At 33.9% G+C, this 12,859-nt stretch overlaps 1 protein-coding gene across 3 annotated transcripts in view; it reads left to right on the top strand.

Annotated features, from left to right (window-relative positions):
- Positions 1-12,464, top strand: part of LOC149910980 (gamma-aminobutyric acid receptor subunit beta-like) — a 55,483-nt gene extending 43,019 nt beyond the window's left edge. For 2 of the 3 annotated variants that reach the window (XM_090101662.1, XM_090101670.1), the window contains 9 exons: positions 6,955-7,055; positions 8,081-8,148; positions 9,834-10,060; positions 10,139-10,221; positions 10,544-10,681; positions 10,913-11,197; positions 11,445-11,626; positions 11,702-11,875; positions 12,043-12,464. In XM_090101662.1, coding sequence (XP_089957788.1) covers positions 6,955-7,055; positions 8,081-8,148; positions 9,834-10,060; positions 10,139-10,221; positions 10,544-10,681; positions 10,913-11,197; positions 11,445-11,626; positions 11,702-11,875; positions 12,043-12,207 — 1,423 coding nt within the window. In that variant the 3' untranslated portion in view covers positions 12,208-12,464. The remainder of the gene's footprint in view (positions 1-6,954; positions 7,056-8,080; positions 8,149-9,833; positions 10,061-10,138; positions 10,222-10,543; positions 10,682-10,912; positions 11,198-11,444; positions 11,627-11,701; positions 11,876-12,042) is intronic. The other variant, XM_090101677.1, reaches the window with a different exon arrangement.
- The last annotated feature ends 395 nt before the right edge of the window (positions 12,465-12,859 follow it).

Below are 12,859 nucleotides of genomic sequence, written 5' to 3'. Positions count from 1 at the left end.
CCATGGTTTTATTATGACTGCAGAGAGCAAATTGTAATCAGAATTCCACCCAAAAAGGTTATAAATTTTGTACAATGTTCTAAACTCTCTTTCTACATTTTTATTTAAAACTAGCGGTTTGCCCCGGCTTCGCCCGTGGTACATATTTCGGAATAAAAGGTAGCCTATGTTCTTTCTCAGGGACTAAAGATTGCCTGTGCCAAATTTCATCAAAATCTGTCCAGTAGTTTATGCGTGAAAACCATACATACATACATACATAATTAAAAACCTTTCCTCTTTATAATATTAGTATAGACGATACCCACAAAAGTTAAGATAGTTAAAAAGAGCACTGCAACCGCACGGGAACTCTCGAACTAATTAATCAAAGGTTGGAAGGTTTTATTTTTCCACTTTATAAGAGGAATCAGTGGTCGAGTGGAGTGGTTCTCAATACAGGCACCCTTGTGCGACAGATCAGTTGATACTCTTGGCGAATTTTCCAAAATGCTTCTCCCTTCATAAGACCCACTTTCGCTTGATGATGTTAACGATCTAATGTTTACATATTATAATTTGCATAATGGGTTTTAAGATTTTCGAGTGTGAAACGTTTGTATCACGTAGGTAGGTATACTCTATCTGGGTTTTATGTGATATTTTTGTGGACTGTTAATAGATTCAAATTTTAAGTAGTCAGGATTTAGTTATTTAACGAAATTATTTTTTTTTTCATTTTACTAGCTGATTCAATGGACAATTTTTCCCTATTTAGAATCTGCGTTCTTCTCCAAAATTATTAACTGAACGATCTGTGTTACTTACGCAGAAACACAAAATCTACAATAGTGAAAATACGGACAAATACAATTACATATTTTCATTCTTTAAAAATTCTCCAGTCTATAAATTGCGGTTTCGTTGCACCGCAGTGAGGCAAATTAAAATCGTTAACCGAATAATTGCATGACTGCAAACAAAGTTTATCAAAACCGAATTCCATTCAGTTACAAGGTGATGCTTTAAGCTGGTTAGCTGTAATTGATTTCGTTACGTGGTTCTGTGTTCGTGCTTTTTAGGGTTCCACACCGAAGCGGTAAAATGGGACAGTATTACTGAGACTTCGTTGTCTGTCTGTCTGTCTAGATCTCCAGATCCTCTCTCATAAACCGTGATAGCTAGAAAGCTGAATTTTTCACAAATGATGTATTTCCGCTGCCGCTATAACAACAAATACTAGAAGTTAAAAAAATATATTTATTAAGGGTGGTCCCCATAGTACGGAACTCTTAGTGCGCGAGTCCGACTCGCACATGGCCGGTTTTTTTTTTGCTTTTTACACGCTTGAACCGTTTGTTCAATTAATATCGGTAATGGATTAACGAGATGCGATAAAAACTTAAGATACCTTAGGTAGTTGGTAATGCGTTTATTAATGTTTGGAAATTATTCTCTTTTGTACCAATAATGGTTATGTATTTTTTTTAATGATTCAAGCAAGTCTCTGTAGCTGTTGTTTTATAAAATTAATATGTTATAAAACAAGCTTGTTTCGTTCAGATATTCTGTCTTTAGGGAAATACAGGAATAATTTAAATGAATATATCGTTATTTTATATTTTGTAGAGAACAAAAGAATAGTTTATTTATTTATTTATTAGTTATGTAACATTAACATATTATCATAGAAATAATAGAATTTGTATTCGATAATCACTTTATTTCGAAAGAATTTCTGGTACTGGGTGCAAAATTATTTAATTCAAAAAACACCTGAATTTATTAAAATCGCAATCCAGATTAGAATCTAATATTTTATTATTTATTAAATTTAGTGTTTAAATGAACTAATTTCTTACACTTTTGCTTATGACTCAAACGTTAGATACAAAATTTGCGTTCAACATCGATCCTAGTACACTGCAGTTACACACACAGGCCACAGCCCTCGTTCGCCGTAATTACTATTTTTTTTTATTTATTCAATTTAGTGGGTGTTCAAAAAAACGAATTTCTAATATTTTTCGCATAAAACTCAAACCTAACTAAATCCTCTTGGTATCTGATAGAGCGAAATAATATTTGATTTAAACCTGTAATTAACGAAATAGCAGTACAGAATGACTTAAAAATTCCTGTTTTTAGGGTTCCGTAGCCAAAATGGCAAAAACGGAACCCTTATAGTTTCGTCATGTCCGTCTGTCCGTCTGTCCGTCTGTCCGTCTGTCACAGCCGATTTACTCGGAAACTATAAGTACTACAGTGATGAAATTTGATGGGAATATGTGTTGTATGAACCGCTACAAAAATATGACACTAAATAGTAAAAAAAAGAATTGGGGGTGGGGCCCCCCATACATGTAACTGAGGGATGAAATTTTTTTTTTCGATGTACATACCCGTGTGGGGTATCAATGGAAAGGTCTTTTAAAATGATATAAAGTTTTCTAAAAAACATTTTTCTTAAAGTGAACGGTTTTTGAGATATCAGCTCTCAAAGTCGTAAAAAGTATGTCCCCCCCCCTCTATTTTTATAACTACGGGGTATAAAATTCTAAAAAAAATAGAGGTGATGCATGCTAATTAACTCTTTCAACGATTTTTGGTTTGATCAAAGTATCTCTTATAGTTTTTGAGATAGGTTGATTTAACTGTAATTTATTATATTTGCTGCTACGGAACCCTTTGTGCGCGAGCCCGACTCGCACTTGGCCGGTTTTTAATTTATGAAATTCAGTATTCAGATAAATAAATTTCAAAATTCTGCATCAAAATATTCTAACGAAACTAAATTCAACATCGATCTTGGTGCAACCAGACGTAACCCTAATTCTTATTTTTTTTTAATGCTAAATTCAAATAAATAAATTTCAAAATTCTGCGTCAAAATATTCAAACCTTAGATTCAAACTAAACTAAATTCGGCTTCATCCGTAACTAAATCCAACATCGATCCTTGTACAGCCGACGCCCTAAACTTCACTTTTGGGGGAGTTATATTTCTTAGCATTGCGGGTGTAACCGCCTCCTATGAGTTCCCCGAAAAATCGATTGATCCGATGTCAGCGACGCCGCTAATGTCAAACAACGTTGGAACGTTGCCCCGCTATGTACTGCGTAGAGCAACAGTTTTACACTAAAACAATGGACGCGAAATTCACCGCGGTTAAAAATGTGAGTAGAATTTATTTTTTTATTTTTTCACGGATTTTATTGTGTATAAATGTGTGTGGGAAATGGCGGGTTGGTTTGTTTATTTAAAAATAAAGTAAATAATTGGGTATAAAATGTTAAAATTTATATTTTTAATAATCTAAGAAAATTAAATAATTGCTTAAAAATGTTATATTTGATATTATTAATTTTGCTTAAATGCTTTTCGTGCAAGTAACGATGCTAGAAAAATTGCGAAACGATTCCGTATTTTGAACAAAAGGTTAAGCGTAATATTACGATTTAATTTTTTTAAGTAAAATATATTATTATGTCGAGACGTTAAACTCCTAAATTCACAGTAAAAGGAATACGAAAACACATACATTTTTAAATATATAATAATTACGTAGGTACGTTATATATATTATATGTATAGGTTATTATTCTTTATTAAAATACGTATTTTCATATATAAACGGGATTGATGCATGAAAGTGCTTTTTAAAAAAGTCGTATAATATAAAAATAATGACTTACCTTGTGTTGAAGCTTTTGTGAGTAATATACCTAAAATGGCGTAGCGTAGAAATAATAGCTGCCAACGCCAACGACGACGAGTGTAAAAATTAATATACGGCGAATCTATCTTATAATATAATATAAAATCTTAAAAAATTAAATAAATTCACATATAAAATACTTAAAAATAAAAAATAAACATCACCTCCACCTTGCATCATTTGAAAACCCGGCATAAAAACGTTCGGAACGCGCGTAGGAATTTTCTGGATTACGGGTAAAGGATCGAGTTTAAAACACAGATTCAATAAATATTTTTATTTGTATTTAAATAGAAAATAAAAAATAAACGAAAATGGTTAAAATATTACAAAGAATTATTTTCATTAAAAAATCGTCCATCGTGCAACCGCACGTATTCATTATGAGAACTCCATTCCTTTGTTCGAATCGGCACTTATTTTCTTCTTTCACCACCTAAAAAATTCTAGAGAAAAAATTATTAAAAATAATATATTATCGATTAATAGACAAATTATGTTGTATTTGTATGCTTCATTATTTCGTAATATTTTATTATTATTCGGGCAACTTTAACCACGCATGCCTAGAAGTTACCACCTTAATACAATTACGTAAGACGAAGCGCACCCTTAGAAAATCGATCTTTTATATAGTTTTCCCTATATGTATACATGGACGATAGTATTTATTCGTATATATATTTTGTATCCACATAATTTGACTATACTTATACTATACACATGCAACAGTATTTAAAATATACGTATTACATTACATACCATTTTTGTTAAGAAATAATATTACATAAAAATTGTAAAACAATATACAGTACATTGCATTAAGACATAAAATGGTGTGATATGTGACTATAATATAATTTACATACACAATACACATTTATTAGGTAAATAAAACTAAACGTGCTAAAACCATTTCTATGAGCCAATTAAAGTATGTATTATAATTATTGATGTTATCACGTGGGTTTTCTTAAATATCAATTAATGACAGTTTCTAAGAAATGAGAATACTGAAGAAGTCATTCACGCAAATATAATATAATAAATCTAATTTATTTCAATTGATACTGTTTGAAGGGCGCCTAGAGATTTTCATCGGCTTCTCAATAGAAATTGCCTTCCGAATGCGTGGAAATTTCTATATAATATAATGACGATTCAAGTTTCTACGGAGTCACGTTGTTCATACGTTTGAGTTTGAGTTTATATTTAGTAACTGCAATATAACAGGGCTTAAAATAAATAAAAGCGCATTAGATAGGAGATTATAGGTTATTAATGTTTATCCAATCGTCTTGACACTGTATATTGAAAACTATAAGGTTTTCTAATCGAATTTAGATAAATTGTTCCAATAATGCTACAATATTTCATATTATAGCGTTATCTTTATCTGTTTAAATAATTACTTGTAATTAAATACATTATTTGCATATAAAGACAAGCAATAATTTAAACACAAAGAAGTTGTGCTCGTGATATTATGTTATGTACGTGTACGCGATAATAATATAAAACATCCTATGTTATTGTTTATACTTAATAAAATATTGTATAAATAATTAATTTATATAATATATTAATTTCTAAAAAAGCGAAGCTTTAAAAATTAAATTGAATTTTGAAATGATTAGGTTAGACAAAGAAAATGTTGTTATTTATTCAACTTAATTAATTTTAAAAGTTATTGAAATTTTATTTTATATAACGGTTTTAAACAACGCCCCGTTTAAACGTTTTATAACTTTTTTTTCAAAGGTCATACGTACAATTTAAAAACGATTTCCCTAAACGTTCGTTCGTTTCACTTTATTTGCGTTCATCGATTTGATATATCCATTAACCACGATACAATTATCTGAAGATAGCAGATGATAGGGGGTAATAACATCGTAACATGTCCACCTACGCAAACGATCAAATGTCTTAGCTCGAATAATGGGTATCAATTTCCGCAAATCGATGGTGAACTTGAATTTCTAACAATTCACCCTCATTTTGTATTTAAATGAATTGATCCATTATCCTTAAGTGGGGTACTTTTGCTTACATGTGGGTTGTATCATTGTATGGTAGCTGTAATTTAACATTATGTTCCGTTTCAATTATTGATTTACGTATACATTCTTTATCATGATTTTCTCCTTCGAAGTTTTTAATAAAATATTATGAATTAAATAAAGTACGATAATTTGGCAATAGGAGTTCATATAAAATACACATGGCGAACAAAAGCAGACTTGTTTGAAAAATAAATTATTATTTATTGAAAAGACGTGTTCTGTGGAAATTTATTGAATAGACACCGTTTTCGTAGATACGAATAATTGTATAAAAATATTAATAATTCCGAAAAACTACATAAATACGAATCACAGGAATGAAACTTGAATAAATGATGAAAGAATACATATGAAAATGTACAATAAATTTCACTGAATAATATAAAATGCATCAAAGGAAATAGTGCGGCGGTGAGAATTTTATATTTCCTAGGAAATGCTCACTATAAAGTGGAAGTGTATTGAAAGTTTTTGATACTTTCACGATAAAGTTGAGGAAGATGAAATTGAGTTAACATTTTATAAAGAACATGGTTTTATTTACGTACTATATTAGCGTAGTTATTTTATTTTATACTTATCCATGTAAGTTAATCGTCTTAATATTAAGTAAATTTGTGCTTTAAACAACCCGAAAATCCTTATTTTTCAGTAATTATCATGATATATGAATTTTAAAGTGTATTACATTTTTGATACGCAAATATTTTAAGCCCGATCGCGCGAAATTACGTCACAATCATTTCCAAATTCCATTGCCACTGGCAAAATACAGTACCAATTACTGCCAGCACCATTTAAATGTTTCACCCTACAAGCCGGGGGCTTTATTGGGGTGAAAGAGGGTTGCGTTAGTGCGATCAATAATGTGGCAAGATATAAAAGTGCGACGATATATCCATAGGCACTCGCTCTATTTAAACTCGGCGGGCGGAACGGTCGGTCGAACGTGTTAATCAGGCGAGGTTATTGGCTCGAAAAATTGTATAAGCGGACCTCATATTTTGTACTTATAATCTATAGATAAATATAATATAACGAGTAATATGAGCGGAGCGATTATGAAAAATGTACGAAATAACGGACGAAACTCATGCGTATGTCTATGTTTCATAATGTCCATATTTTACGATCCCAAAAAATTACTGAGGAGTTTAAAAATATTAATAAACAGTACGAATTGTTTGCAGTGGTGCGGGCGGTGGGGGCATGTTCGGTGACGTCAACATCTCCGCCATTTTGGATTCGTTGAGTGTCAGCTACGATAAAAGAGTGAGACCCAATTACGGCGGTGAGTATATCCAATTCTGTGTTGTCTAAACCATAGTATAAAGAGAGAAGTAGGCCGACTCCCAGCGTTTAGGAGCGCATGGCACTCACGAGGCGCAGGGTTGTCACTTGTCACGTTCATATTTTAAATAATTGTATAAACAAACACTAAGTCACAGCAATGGCGCGGCCCTCACGGTACGAACCGAGCGCCGTTGTGTGCGAGCGTAGGTACAAACGGCACGATGTTCTGACCTTTGTTCGAAGATAACTTACTTTTATCTTTATACTATGTCTAAACCCCGAAAAGGGTCGCTTATTTGCAACGAGCTCACACGATTTGGGTCACCGTTTTCAAATGTTCGTATTATACACGATTATCATAATTCCTAAATTCGCTTGAGCTTGCAGATGCAAAACGAGCTGTCAGGATAGCTAAGCTTTCAAATAAATGACACGCTTTAAAGATTCACTGTTTGTTAAAATCATTTTAAAAACACATTTCCTGGAAGAGACGGTTTGTATGCAGAATATAAATGTTATTTTATAATGTTGTATCTAATTTAATTTCGTTGTTATGATGGAAACAATTCCTTGAAATAAAAGCGAGGATAAAATTCTCTGAATATGATTTTAAATTTTTCAAGTTAATTGGTAAAAAATAAACAAAAAATAAAAGATTGTTTTTAAAATTTCCTTATTTATAAATTTGCTGATCGACAGTACAGGTAAGTTAATTCTGAAAATTTTAATTAACCTAATGAGTTCGTGGCTTCGTGCTACAAAAATTTGTAAAATTATATTATATAGATAAATAATTGCATAGACCTAAATAATGTTTCGAAATATGTATTTGTGTATCTAAATAGCAGCACGAACTGATTAGCGATAGGTTTTCCATATTAGAATAATTATTTTACTGCGCTCGAGAAGCAGTCATCTACAGTTTTTTTTGGAAATTCATGTTGTGAAGAAATGTATTGGCCAGCATTGCAACAAAAGCGGTCGCGATGGGACTACTGTGGAGTAACCGATATGAAATTTCAGGACCACCCGTCGACGTGGGAGTCACCATGTACGTGCTATCCATCAGCTCCCTATCTGAAGTGAAAATGGTATTTAAGAGACTACTTTTACTTAGATGGTCATATTCACGGAAGAGTTACTCTTTTTCGAGCGACGGATTTATACGTATAAGTCCGCCTTCGATTGAGGGTTCCCGGGATCTTTGGTTTGGTTTTCACTCGCGCGTAAAGCGCTCGACTCACGATTGGGCTTGATTGCAGGTCCGCCAGTGGAGGTGGGCGTCACCATGTATGTGCTCTCTATCAGCTCCGTCTCCGAAGTGCTCATGGTACTCGTCCCTGTCAGCTCACGCTTGTCTCGGTCGCTCAGCCGCGCTAAGCGACCGAGCAGCCCCAGACACGAGGCTGCGAGCATGCCGGCGTCTTGGAGCAGACCTCCTGGATAGGTCGACACTACTCGTTGTTATTACTAAATTGTATTTCCTCTCAATTCCATCAGTAACCAATTGGTTGGAGTAGTGAGACCTTCCAGGAGCGTCGTAAAGGCATACTAAAATGTACTTTGCTATTAAGCATCCCTCCAAGCAAGACACTGTCGTTGCTCCATTGTTGTTATTTTGTTTTGAGCTTTTTATGTTTTTGAGTAGGTATTTGTCGTGACTGTGGGTTTCTTACTATTGTCTCCCAGATTGGCGTTTTAACACCTAAATTTCGCCACTCGCAATTTTCTTACTTTTTAGTAGTCTTGCTATGAATGTATATTTAATGTTTGTAATGTTGTCCGTGAGTTCCAGTTGGACGAGGGAACTTTTAATTTTATGATTTTCTTTATTTTAATTATAACGACCGTTTCGATTTTGTTTTAATTATTTTTCAACGTTAAATTTTTAGTTCCGATACCATGACCTTGAGAATTCAAAATTACGGTCCGCGGTGATAAGCGCGTTATTAATTGTCGATAAAATCGCGATTGTATTTTTTGTTGAATAAAGTGACGCTAATGGTTCACCCTTGATAACGGTTCCAAATTACACCGTCTAACTGTGACCAGGGTTTATGACCCCTAGTGGAAACCAAATCAAGGGGACTACATATAAAAGTCACTTTGAGACGTGACCATAGTTGATAGGAAAAATTTTAAGGTACACGTAGCGATACGTAATATTATAACTTGTTGAGATAAAAGCAGTGATATGATTGCAGTAAAATCATCAAAATTGTTTCATTTATTCCATTAATTCGATTACATGCGTGTACTTTAAAGAAAAATAGTGTAAAATAACAATACAAAACTATTGTTATTTTAAACACAATAAGATATATAGACGCAAGGCAGAAAATTAAATAAAAGTATTTGTTCAATCGTGAAGTAATATAGAAATAATATCAGACTTGTTTTTTAAACGAACTGCCTTGCTGTCATGACGATGTTTGATATGAATATTGAATATGTAAAAAAAATACGCATCTCGGCGGCAAATTTTAAATTGGCACAATTTCTCACTAAATTTTAAAGGGAACGTTTCTAAAAACAACAAGACATTTAACTATACATAATAATATGAATTATGCAGAAAACACAAAGCGTCTGGATGGATGTAAATGTTGCAAGAATCAATAGAATAAGACCGAAACGCGCACTGAAACGTCTTCTTTAAATATATAGCGAGAAAACGTTTACTCAGCAAATAAGCACAATTGCCGAGACGCATTCAATGTGTTTCTAGAACCCTGCAGCAAACTATCAGTTCCTACAACATCAAATAATGTTTCAGGATTTCACTTTGGATTTCTACTTCAGACAATTTTGGACGGATCCAAGGTTAGCCTATAAAAAGAGGCCAGGCGTAGAGACACTATCCGTCGGGTCCGAGTTTATTAGAAACATTTGGGTGCCGGATACATTTTTTGTTAACGAGAAGCAATCCTACTTTCATATCGCTACAACAAGCAATGAATTTATTCGTATCCATCATTCTGGATCGATTACCCGCAGTATAAGGTGAGGTTTTCAAAAATCGGTTTTGTTAAACCCTCTTATTTTGAATTGTTATTTAATATCATTGAAATAAATTTTCAGATTAACAATCACCGCATCATGTCCCATGGATCTCCAGTACTTCCCGATGGATCGTCAATTATGCAACATAGAAATTGAAAGTTGTGAGTTTGCTACTATGTCTTCCTATTTTCTTTGCAAATTAGCTGTTATATAATTTGATGAAACTTAACGTATTTTTGCTTCACCAGAAATATAATATGAAATTACCGAATACACCACAGTTATGGATATACAGATCCATTAAGCTGGACAGTAGATTAAAAAATAATGGGCATTTTCTAATCTCTGTCATACATTGCTCTCTTTTTCCATTATCACTTCAAAGTTTTCGCTTTGGTAGTTGGTTCATTCATTTTACGATTTATTAAAAACCCCAGTGCGATGGGTGCTTATTTTATCGTTCCATATATCTGCATGGTACAGTTGGCTACACCATGCGGGACATCCGATATAAGTGGAACGAAGGCCCCAACTCCGTGGGCGTATCCAGTGAAGTGTCTTTGCCGCAGTTCAAGGTGCTCGGGCATCGTCAAAGAGCTATGGAGATCTCACTTACTACAGGTACTTTGCACTTAAACAATTCACTCAAATATACCAGACCTAAGAGTCAAGAATGAGCCTTTCATTCAGATGGTATTACAACAACCAACTGCATGTTAATTGCTTTATTCGACTTCACTACTGTTTTAGTCATTCAACTTCATTTAGCTATTATATCTAGGTCAATATCGTCCATTCCGAATACTCGAGTATTATTGAATGATAAAATAAATTAAAAAATATTTTTTGCAGGAAATTATTCACGCCTGGCTTGTGAAATCCAATTTGTGCGTTCGATGGGATACTACTTGATCCAGATTTATATTCCATCTGGTTTGATCGTGATCATATCTTGGGTTTCGTTTTGGTTGAACCGAAACGCGACTCCTGCTCGAGTGTCACTTGGAGTGACTACCGTGCTGACTATGACTACCCTCATGTCGTCTACAAATGCAGCACTACCGAAGATATCGTATGTCAAATCCATTGATGTTTATCTTGGTACCTGCTTCGTGATGGTCTTCGCCAGTCTCTTAGGTAACAAATATAGAAGATGATGCGTGATTTGAAAATGAAAATTTATTGTAAAATTTTAAATGATGTATATTTTTTTATTGGTATATATTTTTATGTGGAAATTTTATGATCAAATCTGATATGTTAATATTTGCAGATCATATTATTTTGAGCGACGTTATTACAAAGCGATTTATTCTAGTTATTTCAGTGCATTGCAACTGTTCCAATGTAGGCACTTAACAAAGTCGATTTCTGTCTATTCCAGAATATGCTACCGTCGGCTACATGGCTAAGAGGATACAGATGAGGAAGCAACGATTCACCGCTGTTCAGAAAATGGCAGCTGAGAAGAAAGTACACCTAGACGGGCCTCCTGGCACTTCGGAGCCTCTACCACCACCCCGGACGAGCACACTTACTCGCCCGGCTCCACCAAGCCGATCATCAGTAAGTATCCTTCTTGCAGTAGACTTATTTCATCCAATGTATCTCCAAGAACCTGTTTTTCACCGCCTTAATTAGTCGTACAATCCTCACACGCAGGAGGTTCGCTTCAAAGTCCACGATCTAAAGGCATATTCAAAAGGCGTCACTCATGAAAACACGATCAACGGTGCTCGCGGACCCCCACCTCCCGCCCCACCAGCCCCGCAACCAGAAGAGGAAATCCCGCCACATCTTCTCCAGGCCTCAAAGGTTAGTTGATGTTTTATGACCGTATCTTTTAGTGATTAATAAACGTGTGCAATGCAAATGTTATCATAATATATCCGCAATGCGACTGTCCGCCAATGCGAAGGAGCGAATAACAAATGACCACCATGCAAATAATTTAAAGAAGTTAAGTTGGGAAAATTTTACAGAGCATCAACAAACTGCTGGGCACGACACCTTCTGACATCGACAAGTATTCGCGAATCGTTTTCCCGGTGTGCTTCGTTTGCTTCAATCTAATGTATTGGATCATTTATCTGCATGTGTCCGACGTGGTTGCTGACGACCTAGTACTACTCGGCGAGGAACATTGAATTATACGAGGACAACAATCTGGCGCAAACAATGGTACACGACGGCAGGCTCCCAAACAAAGACGGCCAATCTATGTATTGATATTTAAATTATATTATAGTAATCTCGACTATGTAGCACACTATCCTTATGAAATACATAGAATCACATGTATTTACTTCATTTAAAATGTAAGCGGCACGGCAACTAAACAGAACTAACTTCTTAAATGATAAAGATTTATGTCAATCTATACAAAATTTTATGTAGTCTTGTTAGTGTATAGTATCATAGTTTCTACAAAGTATCCTATAAGTATTGATTAGACATGAATTAGTAGCAATAGTCTTTGGGAATACTTAGTTCTTAAACTAACGACATGTCATTTATTGACAATATAAAATCGTCTAATATAATTTAGTAAAATTCAGTGGGTTATTTTTCATAACCATTTTTTATTGTACTCTTGATTTAAGCGATATCGAATAAGAATCAAAACGCTATTATTGTATTTCTAAGAAAAATATCTAACTTTGTACAGAAAAATGTAAAGTTAGTGCCTCCTACATGATACCTGACTTAGATTCAAAAGTTTCCTAATGAGGTGATGTAATATTATAAGATTACGTATAAAAAATATAAAAAAAAATAACTGGGAAGGAGAACGACGTT

This window comes from Colias eurytheme, chromosome 1 (assembly GCF_061535395.1).
Source record: "Colias eurytheme isolate Ceu_HAF_F1 chromosome 1, ilColEury1 Martin Lab GWU primary, whole genome shotgun sequence".
Lineage (NCBI taxonomy): Eukaryota > Metazoa > Arthropoda > Insecta > Lepidoptera > Pieridae > Colias > Colias eurytheme.
Note: the sequence above shows the minus strand (reverse complement) of the source record. Positions and strands in the feature narration are given on the sequence as shown.